Source organism: Accipiter gentilis, chromosome 32 (genome assembly GCF_929443795.1).
Source record: "Accipiter gentilis chromosome 32, bAccGen1.1, whole genome shotgun sequence".
In the NCBI taxonomy this organism is placed as follows: Eukaryota; Metazoa; Chordata; class Aves; order Accipitriformes; family Accipitridae; genus Astur; species Astur gentilis.
In genome coordinates this window covers 2997568-3022521 of record NC_064911.1, presented here as the reverse complement: position 1 = coordinate 3022521, position 24954 = coordinate 2997568, and the positions used below count along the sequence as shown (strand labels likewise).

The 24954-nt window shown below is 39.1% G+C and overlaps 1 protein-coding gene across 1 annotated transcript in view; it reads right to left on the bottom strand.

Annotated features, from left to right (window-relative positions):
• Window positions 1-10283: 10283 nt before the first annotated feature.
• MAP3K7CL (MAP3K7 C-terminal like) overlaps window positions 10284-24954 on the bottom strand; it is a 35304-nt gene continuing 20633 nt past the window's right edge. The window contains exons 5-6 of the mRNA XM_049834733.1: window positions 22530-22645; window positions 10284-14191 (exon numbers count right to left, since the gene is read on the bottom strand). Of these exons, the coding sequence (XP_049690690.1) occupies window positions 14011-14191; window positions 22530-22645 (297 nt within the window). The 3' untranslated portion in view covers window positions 10284-14010. The remainder of the gene's footprint in view (window positions 14192-22529; window positions 22646-24954) is intronic.

The window sequence follows — 24954 nt, the reverse complement described above, 5'->3', positions numbered from 1 at the left end:
ATCTAGGTAAACAAATATACCTGGTTATCTAAAACCGAGGTCCCCTTACATCCAAAATGTTGAACGAAGCAATATGTTCCTTGCTTCTCCTCCTGAACATGGCTAAGTTTACTCCGACCTCCCCTGTTTGACCTGAGCATCCTCTCAGCGCCTCTGGTTCTGCACCTCGGTATGCATGGGCCAGCAGCAGCCGAAGAAAGTTGGTGCCTCGTCCCTGCTTAGATGCTCTGTTTGAGTTTTGGGCTGCGGGAGTGCTGAGTGGCGTTTTCAGTGTCCTCCCGAGTCTGACAGGCACAGGTGAGGCCTGGCCTCCTGCAAAATGCAGCACCTTGCCTTCTGTCCGGGGCACCTAGCTGGAAGCAGAAAGTACTCAGCCCCTTACCTCAGGGCTGCGAATTATACCACAGAATATAAGAATAAAATTTGGGTGGGGAGCCCCACTACTCAAACGTCAAGGCCCTGTTTCTCGTTTGCTTTCCCCCCGCTCACAGATTTTGCAAAATTTGCTGGACAAGGACCCACTTGCAACATGAGAGGATCAGCATTCGTCCTCCGCATGTGTGCTTTGACCTATTTAACCCGTTTTCTGGTGATGAGGACACTGTCCTTGAAGCTGGCAAGGCTTTCCATTTCTTTCCTCAGCATTTTTTGCATGATTTTTGCAGAAATTAGTAAAAAGTCACGGATAACAAAACTGCTGTCACCAGTTTTCCTTGGTTCTTCTCATCTCCTTCTGTTCATTAGTTCTCCAGACATTAGCCCGTTTCTGTTGATCAAACAGCTACTCTCCTAGACACATCACAAGGATTTTATTTTAATCCATGTGCATTATTTTAAGCTTGTATTGATGGGTTATAAAAATAGGCAGCAGGCCATTAAAAATGTGAAAATCAGCTTGGATTAAACTGAGCTTGTTCAGATGCTGTCAAGGCTTCAAACAGCAAAGTACAACATATTACCAACTATGCTAGCTAACTTCCAGATCCAAGATGTACTTGATTCATTGGCAAGATGGCCACCATAGTTAAGCGAGTATTATGGGATATATATATATATTGAAAATGAAGCTTCATCCAAAGGAAGAAAATAGTCTTTAGGTAGATAATGCCCTGGAAAATCGTTACAGTGAAAGCATAAAATTTAACTACTGATGGAATGAAGTAGAATTAGTTAACCAAAAAGTCCTCCAGAAAGATAATCAGAAGTGCTGAGAGAAGTTGTATCGTTGTCTGTTGAATTTAAACTCATCCTGCTTATAGAAACTGTTAAAGTACAAAATATGTTTGCACTGTCAGATAGAGGCAGTAAACAAACTTCTAGGAAAATGGGTTCCAGGCAGGAAAGGTGCCTCCAGACTATCAGTGCCAAAGCAGACATACTAGAGATAGAGTCCTCTCCCTACCCTATAGGCAGTGGAAGATAAATACGCTTATACTGGGGAGAAAAGTTGTTGCTGTTGGTTAAAAAATTTAAAAAAAAAGTAAAGAAGGGGCTCAAAAGAGCATTGAAGAAAAATAACTCAACAGGTCAGTAACAGATTGGAAAGCAAAATAATTATAAAACAAGTAGTTTATTGCTAGAGACTCTTACAGTCAGGGAAAAGCTGCCCATCAAGAAAGTTAATTGACTGTTAATAAATTAAGACAGTTATTATGTTGCTACCAATAAATTCCATTTTTTAATAAAGTTTTGGCATGGGTATTACATTAATTTTTCTATAGAAACAGCCATCTGACAGCAGGTTAGGGCAGTTCTAATGAAAAACACAATGAAATGGTTCAATTCACAAAAGGACATGAGGAATCAAAGTTCTAGCAGAAAGAACAGGTAACAGAAAAGTTCAGTCCCAAGACTGTTTATAAGCACCATTAAAATTAAACATTTCTGCTCTATCAAAATTGACTGTTGGTTCCTACCAATGATGCATGGATAAACTGCACACAGATTTTCCAGAAATAATTAGGCAGAAGGAGGATGAAATTGGAGCCAACTTCACAAAGTGCATAGCCCAACTTTAAAGAAAATTAGTAACAAGATCCAGGAAGGAATCACCTGGAATAGCAGCTGAAAAAAAACAGCGATCCAGATCAGCTTGTCAGCTGTTCAGCGTGAACGGACAAAGTGGGCTGCAGATGGGGGCACGGCAAAGGCTGCCGGGGAGCCCAGGCGCAACGCTTCCACTTCCCTCCCTTGTGGGTGTGCTCCTGCTTGGAATCCCCAGGAGTTCCTGCAGCAGCGGAGACGAGTCAGCAGGTGTGTCCTGGGTTTTTAGGTCCTACAGACCAATTCTGGGGAGGAGGCTGGTAAGAAACCACCACATGCTTTTCTCCTTGTCCTCTGCACATGAAGGAAATGGTCCAAAACAGTTTTTCAAGGAAGCCCCAGAAGACCCATGTACACTGTCAGAAGGTTTACAGTGCATATCTACCTTCTTTCCAGATCCTTATTACTCTGCTAAGGTAGAATAAAAAACTCTATTCTTAAACTGAGGCATCATCAAAACCCTCCGAAGGTGAAAGACTGCAGATGAGCAAACTTGTTTGTAGGGTGTATTTCCTATATTTCTTAACTCAAGTCACCAAGTAATTTCTTCTCTCAACATATTAAACAGGCAACATCCTACCACCAGTCAGCTGTCTGTCTCTAGGATTTCCATTTATCAGGTTTCAGACCAGAAGCAGCACAGAGACAGCATTTCTTTGGTTTGGGGGTTTTTTTTTTTCTATTTTTCTTTCATAGACTACATAAGTACCAAATGATCTTGTTCCACTTTGAAGATGCTTCAGGCTGAACCCTGAAAAAGCTCAAGTTCTTCTTGAATATAGTTGTCCATATAGTACAGACAACTGTCCATTTGTATCTCATACACCTTCCTTGCAGCACCACAGTAATATTTTTTAAAACTGTTTTTTAACAGGAATGTTTCCATTGTATTTTCCATCTCATTTTCCATTGTATCTCCTCTTAGCGCTGAGTGCTCTAGAGCCTCTGTGGAGCTGTGGGAGCATTTGCTTTGCAGGTTTGAAGTCTTTTTGCCGCCTTTGCCACCTGATGATGCCTCTGGAGCCCTGGTGACAAATGGCCACATTTTCTGTCTGAAGACCTCTCTGCCTTCTTTTGCCAGTCACATGAAGAGCAACAGGCAGAATCAGCCAGGCAAGGTGTGGAGCAGTCCCTTTTGCTCCACTTTCCCCTGCAAAAGTTGGAGGTGGCTCCATAAGGAAGGGAATTCACACAAACCTGCTGTACTGTGTATGGCACACAGCGGGGCTTTACGTCAGACCCTTAAATTCAAGAGAGCAATGACTGTAGCTGCCCAGACATACCATAAGGATTTCAAGTTCCCTTTCATGTGTGCTCAGTTTGTACCCAGGCCATACCCACCTTTGTGTGGTTGGCAGAATAGTTTGTTGATATGTATTTGGTTTCTGAGAGGGATTTTTCAAGTGAAGACAGAACAATTTGGTGCTGATGCGACTCAGAATCTGAGTTTTAGGTACTTTTTATGTCCACATAGCATGACTCAGAGTACCAGGAGTCTCAGTTTTAACAGCCTTCTGAGAAGGCTAATACTTAAGTGCAGAGAGCTAAGTTTTAAGTGAATGAATGGCTTTTTATACAGATGAGAGATGCAGTAAGGAAGAGGCCCATGGAGACCCAACTGGTGGGTGACTGGACCCCAAGGTCCCTATACAGTCAGTGGAAAAGTAAAAGACCTCTATAGGAGGCACTTACAGTTTGAACAAAAGCCTACTCTCTGCTGTTGACTCTGTTCCCAGAATAGCATCATGCCCAGATAACATGCAATCTGAATTGCTCGTGTCTTTTTTAAACTGGGGCACTTTCTGTGTTGTCCAAGTCCTTGTCAGTTGTCAGAGGAGATCTTCATACAGTCTAAATTTTCAAGGGTGAAGACTGGCTTGCTGTGATTTATTTCAAAAATAAGATGTTCAGAAAGCCCTATTACCCAGTCCCTGAGAATGAAGCCCTGAAAGACTACTGCATGCTGCTTACCCAAACACTACTTAGTTTTGAAAACTTGAATTAAATCCAAGCCCTGTGGACTACTCCTCTTCTTCTAATACCCGTTAGCTGGCATTGACTCTTGTAAAGAAAATGGTATTTAGAAATGTATTTAATAAATAATTAAATGGGGCTGGAAGTTTTTCTTTATTTTTAAATAAAAGTCCTCAATAATGCTACAGTAAGGCTGAGACTAGCTGAAGCTGATGTGTTTCATAAATCCTCTGCTTGCTTCAGACAGATATTAAGAAATTCCTACTCTTGAAATAGGAAAGTGCATCATCAAACAAAAAGCTCCAAATGCTTAAGATCATACTGAAATAGTCATTCTGTTTGTTCAGCTGTACATATCATGATAGGTCTGAGCTCACTGCCTATCTATCTTATAAAGGCAGTCTACTTTAAGTTCCTTATCTTTTGTAAGCATATGTTTTAATACTCCTGACTAGATAAAAAAGAAGAAAAGGAAAAAAGAAAGGCAAAAGGCAAAGGCAAAGGCAGGGAAGGGAAGCGAAGGGAAGTGAAGGGAAGGGAAGGGAAGAGAAGGGAAAGGAGAAAGACAAAGAAGGAAAAGCTTTGGTTTTGATTAGTAGTGATTAGTGATGATAAAGCAAATCAGAAAAGTAGCAAAGGGTTCTAGCCAAATTTAAAGGCAGAGTCTTCTTCCTTCCTGGGTCCAGGTGTTTGATCATTTTGTATTTGAACAAGACATCTTCCTCCTTCACCATTTACAATGACCAAAGGAAGGGTATTGACAGCATGGGAGAATCAAATTGTGAGATGAAATCACAAGCAAAATTGTCTGTGGTCATATATGCCTGTCCAAAGTATGCATTTGTGGGGGAGAGCAATCTGTGTGCTGAACAGTCACCAATGCATTGAAGCTCTTGGGTTACAGAGTAAGTTCAGCTAGGAAATATTTTAGCTCTAAGTCTCTACTTGCCACATGCAAACTGAAAATTTCGTATGCTTATTACACATCCAAATTTGAGCAGGCATTCACGTGGAGGGCAGACAACACACCTTTCACCCAAGCACTCCTCCTCTGCCCAGTTCCTACATCAAAAGCAGAGGGGAGTTCCTCCGAGAAAAGGGTGCTGCAACCACAACTCTGAAAAACATTTATTTCTCTATCTCATCTGTGAAGCAGCTGAGATCTCCTCTTACTGGAAGAATAGGGAGGGGCATGTGAAAGGAAAGGAAAGAAGGAATGGACCTATATGATGGAGACACTCAGGGCATTTTCATCCTAGTCCAGTATTTCTGCTAAATTTTTCCAAAGAAAAGAAAAGCAAGAAGATCATTTCTAAAATTCTTTAACGGTATTATGCTGTTACTTTTCTAGTTAAGAGCCATTTCTAGATGTGTTTTATAGTGCTTTGTCAATGTTTGACATGTCTTCTGTTGTATTTACTTGCTTTTCTTTTAACTCATATAGTTCCATATAATGACCCTACAGAGCCACTTCATAAGGGTTGGCATAGCTGCAGCTGTGCAAGTGGGAACAAATGCGCTTACCAGGAATGACAAAAGAGAATGTTTTCTTCATTACTTTTGACATCTTATGCCAGCACCTGGTTCATTTGGCAGCTGCAAGTGGACCTAGACCCAGATCAAGGTGCTGGAGCAAGATGCCTGAGTTTTGTACACACCTCACAGCATGAAGGTCCTCCCTGCTATTAGACGCTGTGAGGACCTGTTTAGCTCCTCGACAGGCAGCTCAGCGGAAAGGCCCCAACACAGCACGGTGTTTAAACACTCCAAGCATGTAATTAAATTCCAATGAACTTGCAACAGTCAGGTTTCAAGCTGAGGTGCTGGTCTCTCTGGCCTTGATCCAGCAAAACACTTCAGTGCATGAAGAAAAGTTTAACACTGTGAATAGTCCTACTGGCAAATCAGTGGGAACTACTCATCCCTTAAAGTTAGGTATGTGTTCAAGAGATTTGTTTGATGTGGCCACAGTGCCCCATGATAACATGCTGTGTTGAACCAGGGCCTAAATGCAGTTTACCATGTGGTGCCTTCTTGGCATTGCTCATTACCCACTAGGCAGCCCTGCTTACTTAGATGTGGACACCCTCATTTCAGAAGCAATGTTAAGTACTTTTAAATCCCACTTTCTCTTGATAAAAATTCAGTGACGATTCCCTTTTGGACAGTAATATAGTGGCAGATTTACATCAGAGCACTCTGGCAGTCAAACTGTGAATTAAAAGTCTCTTGAATAGAAATTACAGGATTAGGAGAATATCATGAACATCTGAAAACACTGCATGTAACGTCATACTCAGGAGATACACAGCTATCAAAAACTGCTAGTAAAAATATTGTCCACTGCCTTTGGTAAAATCTTGCTTATGTTTTCTTTCATCTTCATGCCTCACCTTTAAATACAGTGTAACTAGAATTTTGTCTCTTGCCAGGTTTCAGCCAAGTGACAAAAACATAAACCTCTTTTTGTTAATTAAAGGAGAATTCGGAAACAGCTAAAGTAGAAAAGCAAACTTACTGGCATGCTTTTTCTGCTCTTTTTCCTTCCAAAACATTCTATGAACCCAAATTTTCCAAAAACGTGGTTGTTCAAGTAAACTGTGGGGTGTGCAAGAGCCACCAAATTCATTGCTGGTAAAACAATCCTAATATTCCAGCATAACCACCCTGGGTTGTTGAAACTGAACTGTGGCTAGAACATTGCCCATGTATTAGGGCACTCTTCCAAAGTCTAACACTTCCCATGTTCAGATTACTTACCCTAAATACAAAGAGAAAAATAGGAAGATAACACTTGTGTTTTCTTTTAGAAAAGTGTAACTCATGAGTACAAGGCTGTATGAAATTTAAGGTATATTAAAATTTGCCAGCAAAAATGAGGTACATCAGTCAGCTGCTCCGTGTTATTTAAAGCATATTTGATACTTTGTTTTTGTACCATTCAATAAGTATTTTTTACATAAAGTGTCTGCAATCAGTTACTACTGTCTAGTACTTTGAGAAAGTAAAGCCATATAGGCCAGATTTCCAGGCACATAAAACCAACTGAACTTAACAGAAGTACTTTGGCTAAGTAAAGCTATTACAATATAATTTGTAAGTATTATGAACTCTTTCAGCTCCTCTAGGATGCCAGAACTCATTTAACTTGGGTGCTCATGTTAGCTGTTGTCCAATGTGTTGTTGAAAACTATACCTTTGTGCTAGTATCTGCAGTATATTAAAAATATTGGATATCACTCTTTTGGTAGTTTCAGATGTGATCAGATGGTGAGAAATTAGTATACTGCCCTATACCTAGATATACAAAGAATTAGTAGCTATAAACACCTGAATAAACAAAACTCCACTTGGACAAACATAATTGTACACCCAAAACATTTACTGAGGTATCTCTGCTTCCTAATAGTAGTGGGAGATGTCACATTACCCACCAGAGGGAGCTCATACAGTCAAATGTAAGGGTATCTTTTACAGACTTAAACTAATGAGAGCTATTTAAAAGGTTATAAACAGATTTAAGCACATTTTTAGCAGTTAATGCATAGCTGGATGTAATTTATATTAGGTAGGAACTTTAATATGTTTTTTTTTTCTTGAAAGAATAGTCCTTTTTTGAAATTATTTCAAAAATAAGTGTTCATATACTTCTTGGTGCAGATGACTTCATAATGAGGTACTGTTTCATATATGAGTAGTGGGCTTTTTTTTCTAATTAGACACACAACCAGGGAATGAGCTCCCTGAATAACCCTAATATTTAGAACAGTATTTATAGGAGTTTGTTTGAATGTGCCTCTGTCTTCCATGAATATTAACACTTGCCTTGTATTATTTTGTATGGACATCTAATCAGCAAAACTATATACTGATGTACTTGCATAACATGAATACAAAAGGGTCTGACCACAAGACAGTCAAGGTTTTTAGCAGGTAATGTTTTTAAATGATGCATTTGCTTCTGACTACTCTTAAAAATTCAGATCGGTGGACTTATTCCAGCTATCCGAGCACAGCAGAGGAGTGTGAAAAGCAAGAGTCAAAGGATCAAGCTGGGGCGAGCACTGCAATGCAGTGGCTGTGGAGGAAGTCTGTAGGCACAGGGCAATCTGGGTTGTGTGCTGAGATGTGTCATACACTTGTAGGAAAGTCACAAGACAGAGGTGGAAGTTTTGCGATCACGGAACATTACATCACTATTCCTTCGTGTGGGTAATTGGGGATCTAGTTAATAAAAGCACCAAACCCTACCTGCGTGATGAAAGCAGCAAAAGCCCATTAGTGGGGATGCATTTCTTTCAGTACTGAAGTGCTCTAGCTTCAGTGTAGTTTTCACTATACATAGGCTATTTATCAAGGCTGTAATTTATTTATCTTTAATGCAAATACAGCAGCTGGCATGGTATTGGGCTCAATGATCCTTATGGGTCCCTTCCAACTTGAGATATTCTATGATGATTCTATGATTAGGACAAGAGTCATATACTGATGCTGGTTATTCCTCTTTCTGTAGAGGAACCATCTGCAATGCTGTGAGCATCTTTATTGCAGTATAGCTCTGTTGATACTAGACATATTAGACAAAAACATAACTTTAATGAAGTAAATATTCCAGTACAGAATGTTTGCATAGACTAGGCTTGGAAAAGCCTTGGGAAACCTCCAAACAAAAGCTTCTTAATGTTGAGCTAAGGACAACAGCCTATACATGTCACTGGTGCAAGCCATAAAAAGCGAGAAAGCAAGCAGTTAAGGCACACAGCTCACTCACCAGTTCCTCTTCCTAGCTCTAACTACTTCCTTTCCATCACTTACAGTTCTCATATCACTTTAGTCATCCTGAGCACCCAAGGCACAGTCTGGCATCTGGCCACACATTTGTGACATCAGCACACACATCCTCATTTCATTTCCTTAATTTCTGTATTAAAATCTAATACAAAATTCAGACAAATCACTAAATCCACAGACCACCTGCTCTCATATTTTCCTAACCAGTTCAAAGAAAGCAAGCATACCTCATAGCCAGCACCTGCATGCTGGCAGAGTGCCTTGCTGCCGTATACCAGCACCGAATCGCAAACTTTGTACAACTGTAATGTTTGGAAACCATCTCAAGCACACGGCGATCATCAGACTACGTCACGAGATCACCAGTCAACTGGATCTGAGCTCTAGACTGATGCTGCCTACCCAGTAAGGGGTACAGATGCATGGGGTTGTGGTTGGGGCAGGGAGGGGATTAGAGGAACTGAGGTTTGGAAGGGGGAACTGATGATTGGTGTGTAGAAAAGCCGAGTGACTCATATGCTAAATCTTGTGCTTTCTACGGTGTAAACACCATACTGTGCAGTCTAGAAAGCCTGGGCTGAGGTTAACAGTCTTTTGTGAACGATTGTTATCTTTCATTCATGCAGGTATGAGTAACGCATGACATCCCTTGTAAGGAGCACTGAAGAACCTAGAGGTGACTGGCACTGTCCCAAGCAAGGTAGATTTTTTTTCATTCTTATAAAAGAATCGACTTCTTTGAATTTAAAATGCCTGTTCATGTCCCAGAGAAGCCCAGCAGGATGGACAATGGGGTCCAGCTTTTCAGTACCTGTTCGGTAATAGCCCTAGGCCTTCATTGCTGCAGACCTTCCAGGTCTGTCATGAAGACAGTTTCATCATGGGCTTTCCAAGGATGTTCACCGTATTATCCATGCATATACATGCCAGGACACTCTAACAGGAGGGAGAAGACCCTCAGGGCTGTGGGTGTGCACGTATGTCTGTGGAAGTCTGTGCATGGGAGAGAAGAGTCATGCCAGCACCCAGGTTTTGTCAACTCTCCTCGCAATCCTGCTGGCCAGGGCCGGCGCTCCCCCTGCTACATCGCTGCCTGGACCTAACGAACTTCCTTTCCCTGCAACCCTCTTCTTCGGTCATTGCACACCTTGCACCTTCCACGAGGAGAGAGGCAAGGCTCCTCCAGACAGCAGCATCCCCCGCTCCTCTAGACACTTCCATCTTGTGTGTTGAACAAGCAAAGAATTTCATGCAGGAAAAACCTCCAAGTGACTCCGTGACTAAGACGGCGACTAGCTCATTTCTGCAAGGTGGTCTGTGACTGGGGTCCGAGCAGCAAATGGACACGTGCCAGAGCTCCTCAACCACATAGCCCAAAGGAAGGCTGAGAACACACCTCTGCCTTGTACCCTTGCATATTTGTACCTGCTGTGAACAGTGTGCAATGCTCACAAAGGCCTAGATGGCAGTAACGCCTCGGGGGTGGGTGTGTGACACACTTCCAAGGATTATTAATTCACAAAACCAGCCAAAATAAAGATGATCCTGGAAAAGGAAACATTAAAAAAAAAGCTGCCAAACCCAAACCTGCAGGTCCTTATCTTCCAGACTTTTTTCAAGTGTAAAATCACCCTAGCCTTTGGCTGTTTCAAGACTGCATGAGTCATATCCTTGCTAACTGGAATACTTAAATTGAGCTTGTTCAGCATTTGTTATGATGGAAGGAAGTTAGTTTGTAATAATAGGAAATGGAAAGCACAGGGCTTGTTTTTTTAAACCCATGTACTTCACTGTTTTCTTAAGTGGTCTGAAGCAAATGCATTTGTCATTGTAGTGGCCTGCTTACTTTTACTAACCTGAATAACCTGGATAATAGCAGGAAATAACCTTTATCTGTGTAACAGAATGTACCTATGTAGCTGTATGCATTTAGCAACTTCTTTTGTCATCTGAGCCTTTCACATGTCTTTCCTTGCCTTCTGACCACTGGTGAATTGCCAGCAAGAGCCTCGGACTGTGCTGTTGTTTTGCTGAATGCAACTGCAGTTGTCACAGGCTGTAGTCAGAAGTTATAAAATTGAACATTTCGTTGGCAGTTGAACTCAAAAGCTGAAACTGGCTTCTAAGTTCTTGGGTGAAATACAATGTAAAAACATTATTTGAAATAATTGTATAAACCTCTTTTTTACAGTGCTATACTTACAATGGACCTAGCTAGCAGACCAATTTAAGGTCTCCTCTCCAGAAGGACACAAATCATAACTGTCTGTTTGGAAAATACAGCATAAATACGACAAACAAATGTTTTCTTAAGAACTTAATTTCAGCTATTAAGTCAGCGGAGCTATGCAGTTTGAAGTAATATCTAAAGAAAAATTCAGCATGTCAAAATTGGAGATTTATTGAATATGAACATGTTTATCATTATTATGCTCTTGATAAAAAAATCAAGAGATGTATGATAGATACAGCAGTTACCTCTCAGAAGGTTGTTCTAGCCATTCTTACTCTTTGCAACACTTGAATGATCTTCTGGGTTATATTGACTTTTCTGCATTTTAATTTCACTTGCTTATGAATATTTTTGGAAAATTCCATTTATCTACCTTCCTGTCTTTAGAATCCCATTTCGCTGCTATTTTTTCTTTAAAAAAAATGTTTTTGTGAGATACTTTAATTTTTCATCCTTGGTACTTCTATTTCAGTTTTACTCATTTGGATTGTGATGCAATTTCTCTGAGTCACTATTCTCAGGCACATAAGCATCCATGCTGGCAGGCAAATATATTGATACAAAGCAGTTATTTTTTACTTTCACCATAACTAAAAGTAAGAGGAAAAATTTGACTACAATTAGCCAGAGTCCGGATCAAATACAGATCTCTGACTTCAATTAGTTTGGGATGTTTTAAGAGTTCCATATTTAGCCAGACTGGTAGCTGGACCACACCACAGATTTGGTGTCTGTACACCTGTAAAAATGTTTTCTGAAGACTACCATACTGGTCAGTCTCTAGAGGTTAGAAAAGCCATATTCCCTGGCTACTCTCAAATCGCTGTGTGTCACAAACGATGCCCAGCTTTCCTTCTCCACATGACTTTGGCTCTTCCTCAGGTTTTTCTCAAAGAGTATGATCTGATATTATTCTGACATCTAAAACATAATGGCTGCACTTAAATAGAAAATTTAAAGGTGAACAAAGTTATCTATAAGTAAAGTTCTGCTGTCTGATCTATCTGCCTCCAAAGTCACTCTGCTAATGAAATAATTTTATGTACTTTGTGCAGTTTCCAATGAATTCACTGAAATCACCAGACTGGCTGTTTCCAAAGCTAGATAGAAAAATCTGTGACTAAATCAGCAAATTAATTTTTAAAACGACAATCTTGTTGTTCAAAACACATAAATACAGATAAAAAATATATATCTCAGATTATGCAGCATCCTGTGCTCAAAGCAAAATCCTGAAGTCTGTACAGGTTATGTTTCCCATCAGCGCAAAACTCGGACAAGGCTTTTCCGGCATTCCCAGGCTTGCTATCCTAAGTGCTTTTTATTCATTATGTTTTTTTCTCTTCAACTTTCACAAGATACAGTAAACACTGGACCCTCAGATAACAAAGAAAGAGGAATAAATACAGAGTTATACTGCCTGCAGAGCATCCCAGCAGAAAGCACATGCCTCAGAACGGGCGATTTCCCTTTGTGTCTCCGGAGTGGCCAGGCTAAGGGAGTAAGCAGTGCCCCTGCCCCTGTGGCTCAGGAGGAGAAGTGGAGACAAGGCTGTCTTCTCCCGCTACCTCCTCATACTCTCCTACTGCAGTGTCAACTGCTTGTAGTAATGCGGAGACTGTTTTCATCTGCAGGGAATACTGTAGGTAGTTATCACAGAGAAATAAAGGGCAGCTGTATTTTTTTGTCCCCTTTGCTGCTGGAATTACAGGGGAACAATTTGATGTCAAAAGACTTTCCCAGGAATTGTTCTGATTAACAGAAAATCCCATTTTTATAATAGATTAGTGATAATAATCAAAGCAAAAGTTCTGGCAGAAATCTTAAGTTCCCAGTTTTCAATTACTAAGACACATTTCAGTACTAATGACACATCAAGTTGAATTCCAACCTCATGAAGATGTAACAAGCTGCATCTGTGAAGCAGAGTTAAAAATACAGGGTGATTTAAGAACATTCAGAACATAAAATGGCTTTTCTGTATCCGCTTTTAATGAAAAAAATACTGTATGAATAGAAATGGAAGTATAACAAAGAATTTTCAGTTGATCTAGGAAAATACAGGGATAAATAGAGCAAGTAAAACTAACATTTTACTTCCAGGTCATTTGTATATCACGGAATTCCTGTCCCTACTTACAGCCATTTATGTTTCAAAACAGATGGGAAAATAAGAACAAAATATCCTCACAGTACTTTTACTGACATATTCTCCGTGGAAACTATGATGTGATACTCATATATTAATTTTTCATTTCTTGCATGCCAAAAAGTACAATAAAGAGACTTTCAAGCTATCTTTATGCTTGAGGAAGGAAAGGTTGATCTCATCTGCTTCCTTTTAATTTCATAACTTGCAAACTATTACTGCCAGTACTCTCATTTGATAAAAAATAATTATGTTACTTCAATTTTTAATGTGCAATGTCTCAGATTTTATACAACAACGTAAAGTCGACATGGAATAATGAAGTATAATTTTTACCAGTGAGGAAGATCTGTGTTAAGATAACTTCAAAACACTTTAGGCATGAGGAAAATAATTAAAAAAATCTTCACCATACTAAAATTAACATACATGTATTCCATATATTAACATTGTCCCTGCTGTATGCCTTAGTATGGTCCAAATTCCCAACACAGAGACTATTTATATCATTTTCTAGTGTGTCCATATCTTCTTAAATTGGAAGAAATATGTTTAGAAAGGAAACCTGATCTACTAGAACATATAATGAGGATAGATTAACTTCAATTATGTTACTTGAAATAAAATATCCATTATATAATGGATGAAATATCCATTATATTAAGCTACTGGCTGGCAAGCATTAAATCAAATATAGACTTCTACATACTCTGTATCTGTAGTAAAGTATTATAACATATTAAACAGACCTTTATTTTAAAATCTCTTTCCAGCACAGGACCAATCCTGTAGTAACTGCCTCACATAAGCTAGTTGCGAGTTATGAGGACCCCTGTCTTTTTTGGTACTGTATTCTGAGCTTTTCCAGTTGCTCTACACACTGCGTCTGGGCCAGCTTCAGTGTTCGGTTCTCCTCCGTCAGTTCTGCATACTCCTTCGCCAGCTGAGCAGCATCCATGCTTTCTTTTTCCACTTGTTCCAGCCTGGCAATCAGCTCCTTTCTGACAATTATGAAAAAAACCCAAAGATTAAAAATGGCAGCATGCAAAAATTTGTTGTCGTGTGTTAGGTTAAAGCTGAACTATAGGTGTTAACATGGTATTACTTGAGCTCTTGTGAAACAAAGACCTTGAAAATTAATTTGTTAGAGTCCTCCTTTTCCCTTTAAAAGATGAAGCTGCCAAAATCTCTGATAGGTTTGCTGTTCAGTGACCAAACCTGTAAAATGCTGTGGACCTTCAAGTATCTCTAACTTCAGTAAGAGTTGAATATGCAGTTCATAGGGGAGAATCAAGTTCTTGGAGACCACATGCTAATATTTTGCCTGAAGAATAACAAGTCATTTTTCTCTCAATACTAAACATGTCTGAAAGAGAGCCAGGGGGGGTTTTGCTCAGTTGGTTAGCTTTATCAGTAAATTCTGTGAAGTATGCCTGGTTTCCTTTTCTCTGCTACAAAGAAAAACGATTCTAGTAAATACTAGGCACATAAATCTGAACTACGTCTCTTGTTTCTATAATGTGTTTATGCTCAGACCTTAGCCCTACTGCTGAGGAAGAGTGATAGAGCTGCAAACCTGACCCCTCCTGGTCTTTTTAAGAGCAGACACAGGAGGATTCAAGCTATTGCTTCTTTCTGGAGTCACACAGTGCCCTGTATTCCCAGAGCTGGCCAGGAGCTGGAGTCTCCTGTACAGTATCAACTGAAATTACGTCAGCACAAGTTAAGATAAAAGAGCTTTTAAAACAAAACACACTGAAGGCATGAGTAACTCACAGGGTATCTAATCGCTCTCCACTTAGCTACCCAGCAGGCTAGCCTGGCCTCTGCTTTTTTCCCCCTTTAAGTCAAATCACTTATTCACCCCTGCTACAGGAAGTCTCTTCTAAAAGGTTCTTAGTTCTTCTGATCATTCTATCTCAGAGATTAGTTAATCTTTAACTGTTCATAGCCCTGTGACTTTATTTCTCAGTCATGTCAAAACAATGCTTGTAGATCATCAGTGGGAAGATGTAATGCCTTCAAAGTGGATAGCTTTTGCTGCAGTCTTTAAAGGAGCCCTCTTGTCAAGCTAGACCAGTGCTTTCAGACAGGAAATTCCTACAGATCAGTAACTCTATCGCCACAGGTCAGAGTATCCATGAAACGATAACATTTCAGTATTTGCTGATGGCTTACATTACTTACAGCTGCAAAACTACCACTTACAGCAGCAAAGCTGTAAGCACTGGGTTTTGAAAAACACTTCTGTGTGGCCTTCTTTTAGGATCGGTTTGATCTTCCTCTGTCTTTACTACAGCTTTCAGCGGTAGCAGTTTGCCCATGATTTAGCTGACTGTTTATGGTCACAGTAACTGCAGTTCAAGGAGACACAAGTTAGGAGAGACCGCCAGCACACTCATTTCTTCCAACTGTGTTTCCCATACAGAAAAACAGAAGGGAAGAATTAGCAGCCATTACAGCAATTTTAAATCATCCAGAAGTTGAAGTATATAGAAACCCTCCTGTAGCTAAATATGTTGGCTTTGTTTTATACCACTGAGCTAATGCATAGCAGCTATGCTGCAGCAAAGCCTCTTCTCTTCCCTTTCACCAGGTGAAAGGTATATTCAATCAGCTCTTCAAGAGAAAATATCAAGAGCATATTTTTGTTCAGCAGAATTCTCTTAACATTTGGCACAACAGAGTTGTAACAATTTTAAAAGCAGCAGGCCATTAACAAGTTCATTTCTCTTTGCTTGGGCCATGCTAGATCAACCAATTCTCAAATTGGCCAGGATGAACTGATCTTGCTAGACAGTTTGATATTCCAGCTCCTATTAATGGGACTATAGGCCACGAAGGAGTAATTGCATGTATGCTTTAAAGGGTGAGAAATGGATTTAGAGACAATGAGATTTTACAAGTCCAGCAGCCTTAATCACTTCAGTCTCTTAGGGCTTCCTCTAGAAGAATTTTGTCTCTTGGGACCAAAAGAGAGCTTCAGCAATATTTCTTTGCAGTTATTCTACTGGTGCAATGCCGGACTGAAGGATTAAATTAAGCTCTTTCAAATTACAGGCTGTTACTCAGAAGTGTTCCAAACAAATTAATTCAGAATCATTCTTTCATACTTTTCTTACACTTAACAAGGTTTTTAAAGGGAGATACAGTGAACACACTAATCAGTAATCAGCATCTTAAAAGCAGGTAAACCTTTTCCACAGGGACTTTTAGTAAGTGTAAAGGAAAGGTACTAACTACTCTATTCGGACTTGAGCCAGGAGTGGCACAGTGTGCAAACTCAGACAGCTCTATTAATGAATGTCAGTCCTGATTCGGTAAGATGAGGCTATGTGCAGGCATGGCTTTCATGCTGCTCTCCAGTAATACTCAAGCAACAGAGATAACTCTTTTGTCTCCTGGGATTTAGCTTTGCTATTAAACAAAATATAAATGCATTCAAATCAAAATATACTCATTGCTGTAGTCCACATTCTAGGGCCTCCCTCGCAGAAAACAGTTTCCTTGGACTGAGGGAGTAAAATTGCCCACTTCTGAGTCAGCAGAACCTACTTATTCCCTTCCCATCAGGATCAACACCTGTTTACAGGGTAGGGTGATGTTTCAGGCAAATACTGCCAGCCTGCCAGAGATCTAAAATTAGAGTACCAGGGAATTGCTAAATGTTATGAATGGTGTGGTTTATGAAGCTCACAAAAGGATAAGGACAGTAACTAACATTTGCTTCTGATCTAATCCAGGATTTGAACTTAGCTTCCAGAGGTTAAAGAACACCATACTAAGCTCTTGCACCATCTAGCCTTTGTTATGGATGCCTAATAAATACATCTAGCACTGTTTAATCTGTGTTTTCTGTTAATGGTTACCCTGAGTTTAAATATTAACAGCATTGATAAGGTATTTTCTAAAACGGTGCTGAGGTACTTGAAGCTTTGAGACAATCTGTAATGTATACTTTAAGTGTTCTTTTTTTCGGGATGGGTTTGGGTGGGAAGGGAAGTCAAATGTGATTTGCATCGTAAACCAATAAACCACAATCCACACCAGAGCAGGAGAAAAACCCAGTATGGTCTTAGGGAAATTATTTCTCTTGTCCTGGCTTTAATGACTGACCATGCAGATAACAGAAATCCTTTATAGTAACAGTCACAATGAATAGATACCAAGAAAAGTGACAGACGAAGCAGATAAACTATCTGGAGATTAAGTGTATTTGGAGATGGAGTGGACTCAAGGAAAACAGCTTCCACAGTGCAAAGAGGCAGACTTGACTTTCTCCTGTTGTGAACAACACATTCAGGATCATGCATCTGTGGTACTACCCATTTCTTCCCAGCTAACATGTACCTGTGTATTCTGGTGGCCATAAGGTCATTTACTCTTCCCATAGCTGACATGGCTTTCACGTCAGGAGGAATCGTGAGACCGTGCAAGGTAATTGCTGTCTGAGAAGACTGAACTTGCGTGTCCAAAGTCTACTAATTAATTTTTAAAACAATGAGACAGCCTTTTTTAATGTAAATGAAAATATGTCTCGGATGCCAGCACATAAAAGGTCCATAAAATATTCATCACTGCAATAGGGCAAGTTGAGGTTTCTCTTAGTATTAGAAAAGCTGTAAATTCCACTATTTGGCAAGCAACATGTATTTTGGATACATGTGAAATGATGAAAAATCAGGTCTAGAATGGGAAAATTATTAAGATAAAAGGTTGCCTGTATGGTTTACACCAATCTTTTTCTGCAGTACCTGAAAGTCTGAAGACTGCTTGTCTCAACAATGTCGTAAAAGACACTCCAGAAATAGCGTACCTGGAGAAGCCATCTGGACCTGAGACCTTAGAAACAGTCCTTTGGTCACAAGAGCATGCTAAAGTATACAGAAGGATCCCACAAAGTTAAGCAGACATCTCCACTGCATGTCTACTGTAATATGTGTGAAAGGAAGAAAAGAAATCATATCCATGGCAAAAAAAATTAGTGATCCTAAACCAGGTGGTGATCAAATGATATTTTCTGGAGAGTTATATTAGAATTGTCTGGGGGAGGAAAAAGAGAAAACCAGCCAGTGCTAAGAATATAAGATATAGCTAGCAACCATGGCAACTCTAATATTTAACTACATAATCCAGGGTCATTATCTAGTAATAGCAATATAACAAGTGCTCAAAATAACCAGCCATCCCATCCCTTTCACCCAAACTTAGATACCCAAAAACATCTGTTATGGAAATACATGTGTGTTTCTGGAACATAAATTAAATTACATTCTGTGACCTAAATGTGGTGTGTTCTCGCTTCCACACCCTTTTCTTCCTTTTCAATCCTGTCTTCCATTCCAGAGTGATTTTGTCCCTTGTACTAGATATTGCTGGCGTAAATGGGAAGGGTTAGAGTGAAGACAGCAAAGCAAGCTATGATTATTTATGTTATCAAAAAAATCTACACAATGTTCTTTTAAATTCTTTCGATTTCTTCCTTCCTTTTGTTTGTCTTCTTCCTGAGTAACTTCTTCTCCCTTTATTTGTTTTGTCCTTTGATTTTCCCTTTTTTGAATCTGCAGCCTCAGTTTCTCTCCCACATTTCCCATTTTCCTGTGAAATAGTTGTTGCCTTCTCTCACGCCCCCAGCCTAGCATATTCTCTTGCCATCTACATTGCATACAACAGAAATGAGCAAATAAGCTCTGCTCTTGCCTTGATGAAAAGCAACCCTCGTCGTTACACCACTGCCTTTCTATACTTCGGCCGTACTTGATCCTCACACTACAGTGAGAGACAAGTCAAGATAAGAAGAATCAAAAGCCTTTGAAAAGTTGCAAAAGAGTAAATGTTTTTTTGACTATTTTAAAAGAATGTTATTCAACTTTCTATTTCTTAAAGATGCCTCCTTTAGAAATATACTTGCATGTATTATTTCATCTATAAAAGGTTACACTGAACTTTGAAGGTTGGAATAAAAATTTAAAGTAGAATGAACACTATTCCAATTTTTGTTTTACTAAAAAGCTCCAATACCTGTACAGTCATTTATGTTAGGTTAACTTAACATTATTTCTTCCTTCTGACCAACAAATCAAAAATATTTGCTCAATTCATTTTCTGCTCTTTTCCTGACAATCATTGTCTTCAGTATTCTGTGTGCAGAGTGTACTACCAGTAGGCACCACAGGTGCACACACTGTGAGGTGAGACTTGACATTTTAATTCCACCAGTGAGTTGATCTGTGGAGAGGGATTTCAGAGCACTGGCAGGGTCCCATCCAACAGCACTTCTGGTTGCCTTTGGTAAAAATGTATGTTGAAGAACACTGCACAAATTTTTTGTTCCCATTACAAGGGATGAAACTCTATCTTTGTCCATTTTATAAAACCAATATTTAAAAGAAACTGACAATAGATAGTAGGTGTATTAGGGGATTGTGAATCTTTACTTCCTTACATTCAAATTCAAATGTAGAAGAAGATAAAGACACTTGCAAAAGGGGCAAATTTCAGAAAGCTGCAAACTCTATCTTTTCAATTTGATTGTAACTGCTTTTGAGGTTAAAATCTGTACATCTCATCAGACTTTTTAGAAAAGTCAAAGCATCCTCCCCTTCTGAGAATGGAATATTCAACATGCATGCCACACCAGCCATTGTAATCCACTGATCTTCTCTTCATTCAGCACATGCTACCCCATAAACTTCCTTTAACTTTCAAACTGTAACTGTTGAGAACATTTTTAGATATAAATCAGTGATCACTAAACCAAAACTCTCTTTTATGTCTTGCTTACTCCTTCACCTCCACACTTACACTCCCTTCCTATCTAGTTTTATATAAAAATCAAGGTTAATGTGTTCAGGTTGTATACGCTTACATGAGTGTACAGGTATATGTGTCCTAATAACTTTTTAATCCACCTTCCAATTTCAGCCAAACTTCATGTGCTGAAGAGGTCCCAATTAGTTTCTGGAAGGTTTTATAGAAACAAGCTGCTACCCAAAGGCGAAAGGCAGTATCATGAGACCTCCTCCAAAATACTAAAAAATGGAGAAGGTACCTGGAGGATGGAGTCATAAATAGTTCCCGTCTGGAGAAAAAAAAGCTTCTGTTGGCACTTGCAGCTTTTTAAACATCAAAATCAAATAACCACAGTGCACCAAGCTGCAGGAAATTAAGCATCTTCAATCCCAGTGCTTGTAGGATCACTTCTTCAGATTAAGAGATTTGGAAGGTGGTGAAAGGTGCTGCACTGATATTTGTCATGCTTAGCATTTCACAGCTACACAGCATGTGAATATCTAGGCCACAAATATGGAATTAGAAGGCACATAAGAATCACAATATCATTCTATATGCTGCCTTATTCAGCCACTCTTGTTTTAACATATATTTACTGGGGCATTAAATCTTCTATCCACAGAACAGATTCAGCAATGGTAGCAGTGGTGGAAGCTTCCTCACATTGTTTCACTGTTGACATCCACTGGTGGAATGAAGGAAAATGCCAGCCTGAAGCCCCTTAATTCATCCAGGATAACCACTGCTGAGAGCCTGACTTTTGGGCTCAGAGGTTGATCAGGATAGTTTTGAGCTAAGGTAAACAATTTTGTGCATTTAACTGCCATTCCCAAGGAGCAGAATATTTCTAATTCAGCTAGTACCACAGACTCCATAGGTAAACAAAATGGCTTTTTTTTTCCATTCTAGCAAATGCAAAAATATGTACACAAGTCTAGTTTTCAAGGGCTCCAAGTTTACTTTGTAAATGTGCATAACTGATTCAGGGATGTGTCAGTAAAAATAATGCATTTATATTAGTAGACTCTACAAACCAAATGATCTAAGGCTACCTTTTGAATTTATGCGTCTAAAGTTAAGTACTTAAACAACCATTTAATATTTTATATTCCATCTGGATTTTCAGAGAAGACAAACACACATGGTTTCCACTGAATTCACTTGGTTGCTAAATACACATGTAAGCAATCAAATTTGATAAATCATTGCAAAATTATTTGAATTAATTACCTTCTCTACATCTTTTTAAAAACACAAATTACTTTTGATTGGCCAAGTTTAATTAATGACAAATCAAATGCAAACACTGGGACAATGTAGTGTTAATCTCTTGTGGTTATTTTGTTGTCTTTTTTAACTTTTGCACCAGTCTGTCAGCAACGGAGTGCTATGCAGGTCCTACACTGGAAGGGGATTTGTAGTGGGAAACCTCAACTAGTTCCGACACTTTAGGCAACAACTAACTATTTTGTGCCTGTAGCCATCAACCTTGATAAAGACAAGTGTCACTTTCTTACCCTGCATAGTCTGGATTCAAGGACATCTTTGGCTATCTTGTAAGACTACAGGATTTCACCAGTTCCCCTCCCATCACTTTGCTTCTGCAGCTGAAGACTCCCATGGATGCAAAGTTGGCTGAACTGCATGGTCAGCTGTGTGAAGACTGCTATGAAACCGACACAGTGGTCCACCTTCTACTCAGAGCCCACTCTGCAACAGAGCTCTTTTTACCCCTGTTGCTATATTACAAGTGTTTCTGTTCAAGCAGGATCTGGAAGAATGATGGTGTGGTCTTAATTTGCACAAGTCTCAGAGATCAACACTTGAGGTAATTCCCTGAGGAAGACAACACTTCTTGAAGTCACCTTCCGTGTGAATGCAAAAATAAAAAAGCATTTGAAAGAGAAAGTTTACTTAGCAGTAACTGTTATTCCTCAGGGTTGGTTGTCTGTTAGAAACTTTCACTATTCACCTTCTTTTCTCTTTCTGAATTTGTTTAAGTTTCTTGTGGAAAGGGACCAAGAGTCATGGAGTGCACTTTGCCGTTTAACAGTCATGCAAAGATGACAAGGGTGTGAGTATAGACAAGAAAAAAAGTCTCCAGCTTATGCACTTTGGATATGAACACCTAAAATGTCAATGCACCTCACAGAAAAAATGTTTACTAATATTGTCAAGTACTCTAAACCTAACTCTAAACCTAACCTAATTATGTTCTTCATTAAAACATGTAAAGTTAAATGGAAAAAAATTTCCTAAAACTAAAAAGGGGACTCGCACCAGTTGAACTAGATTGTTATGTGACCTGGAGGCTGTCAATGAAGGTTTTAAGGGACATCTGTGTAACTGACGGCCCTGAACTATGACAACTCTGTGTCCTTAGTGGCCCCAGCTGATCCTATGGACCAATGGTCTAACTGTCGTGCTGTACTATGACTGTCAGGCAGATGGTATAAGGTCAGAAAATATCATGTGAAACCCCCATGTTTAAAACAGGATTTTACAAAGAGAATATACAACAGTAAATACTTCAGGAAAATTACTCACTTTCTTTCTTCCAGCAGAGCAATTTCTTTCTTGACCTCATGGTACTCTTCTGCTATTTTGCAGTGCTGTTTGTACACCTGCATAGATTCCTTAGAGTCATGACAAGGAGGCAGTGGCTTTAAGAAAATAATAAGAAAAAAAAATATATATGCTGCTTTTGAATGATACAATATTTATCATAATTCCTGTGGGAATATGTAAAGATTCCCATTCCCAACTGCAGGATACAGCCAAATATTCCTAGTGATAGCCTTTCATGGAAGGGAGAAAATCACTTCGCTGCATAAGAACATGCATAAACCTTCAAACCTTGTAAGGATTTTCAGAACTTTCCTTGTCAACTTTGCAAAGTATGCCTAAAGATTGTTCAAAAAAGATTTCTCCCTTACCTCCCTCTTTTTCAGCTACAGTGATATAGGAATGCTAAAGTCAGACCCATAAAATACACGAGCGTGTTTTCACTGCAGGAACTGCAGCCCTAAGCAGAAGGGTAATCTGAGTGCAAACAAGCTCTTATTCTCCAATTCTGCAAGATGAGAAGAAAAGACATGGAAAGCTATTGACTAAGCACTCTTTTTTTCATAGATGCAATGCTTATTCCAGTTTATTACTAAATGGGGCAGGACCATGAACTGGGACACTGGGGCTGATTCTGCTGGACTCAACAGGAGTTATACTGCTGACTCCAGTGAAGCCAAGATTTGACAACAGGTTCTATCTCAGAAATGCCTCAAGCTGTAAGTAGTTTGCTCAAGAACATACCCAGTTTTTCTGCATCTCTGTTTACTGTAGAAGAAGGGGATATACTTACTTAGCAGAAATGGTATGAGAGTTAAATCAGGTATATTTGCAAAGTGTTTCAAATTTCCATTAGAAGTGCAGGTGAGATTGAGAGTATAAGGATGACAACCATTAAAAAAAAAAAAATCAGATAAAAAAGACACAGTGAAGGCAAAAGCACTGTACCTCCTAAGCTAAATACCAACATTATTGCAGCAAGATTTTAATTTTTTTCAATGCACACTGGAGATAATAAATACGTTAAATAAAACCACTCTGTCCTGGGACTCCTGGTATAAATTTCAACCAAGATCTTGAAAATACAGTTTGGTTAAATGTCAGTGCTTTTTGTTCCTTATAAAGAATGCAATTTAGTTCAGACTTCAGGCTTGACTGTCACATTTTGGCTATAACACTTTCAGGAAGTGTAGTATTTTTAAGTTATTAGCCATGAAGCAATTGACTGTAAATGAACTCCAAATAGCATGCTTGAACCACCTGTTTGAAGCAAAAGGAAGCACTTAAAATAGTTCCTTTACTGTCCAGTTAAAGAACATCCAATTGCTTTTCACAATATAAGTAAATTATTTTTTATTTCTTGTTGTCCTACTTTGGCTCTTCTCTGTAGCATAATATTCCTTCAAAGTCATTGTTAGGAAAAGAAAAGCACAAGTCTTCAGACTTTTCCTATTTATGATCTTGTAAACCTTTGTTTTAGCTAAACTGGAAAGTTAAATTTTACTAAACATATTCAGAGACAAAAATTAAAAATATTTTTATCCAGGAGGCTGGGTAAGTTGGCTTCAGATATACCCCAATGAACAGACGTAACTAATGTATGGACCTTGCGAGTACTTGTAGACGGTATGTGGTTCTTCACTGAAATTTTAACACAGACACTCATTTTCCATGTTCTAAAAGTAAAAATGCTGTGGCAGAATTGCTTCATAGCATGTTGTTTCATTCTCTCTGAGCCTGGGGAATTTGGAAACCCGGGGAAAGGGCAGTCCATTACTTGATGAATCTGGTCCCTAGGAAAGGGCTTTTAATTACATTTCATTGTGGATGAGCAATAGGACCATTCATATAGCCACCGAAATAATAAGCATAAATTTAACAAGACAGAATATAGAAGTCTCAGTGCTCTAATCCAAGAATGCAAGGGTGAGCCAAAGTAGCATCTCTGGTATCTACCAGAGATCAGCAAACAACAAATGTGTCACAATAAAACAATTTTTAACAGTACCCAGGGGAAAGTCCCCAAACAGTGATACTTCAAAAGAAAAAAAACCTTCGCTTTTGCTTCCAACTTAGTTTCTGCAAATCTAGCTGTTTTAAACCAGTTTAAAAATTAAAGCAGCATTCAGTTTCTATATTCCAGCTTCCCACTCAAAAGATATATATAGAGAGCTAAAAATTATGTAGTTATGCTGAGACTTAGTATCTAATTCCCACTTAGAACCAGTTGGTGACTTTCAAACCCCTTCCTATCATTGTTTCCTCTTCAGTGTCCTTTTTTCTTACACTGATATTTTATCACTCAAAATAAACTGACAACAAAAGATACATTCAGTTTACTAATATTCTGTTCATACAATTCTTTTCGATCTTGTCTGATGCTATCAAGCACTATATCAAGAACTTT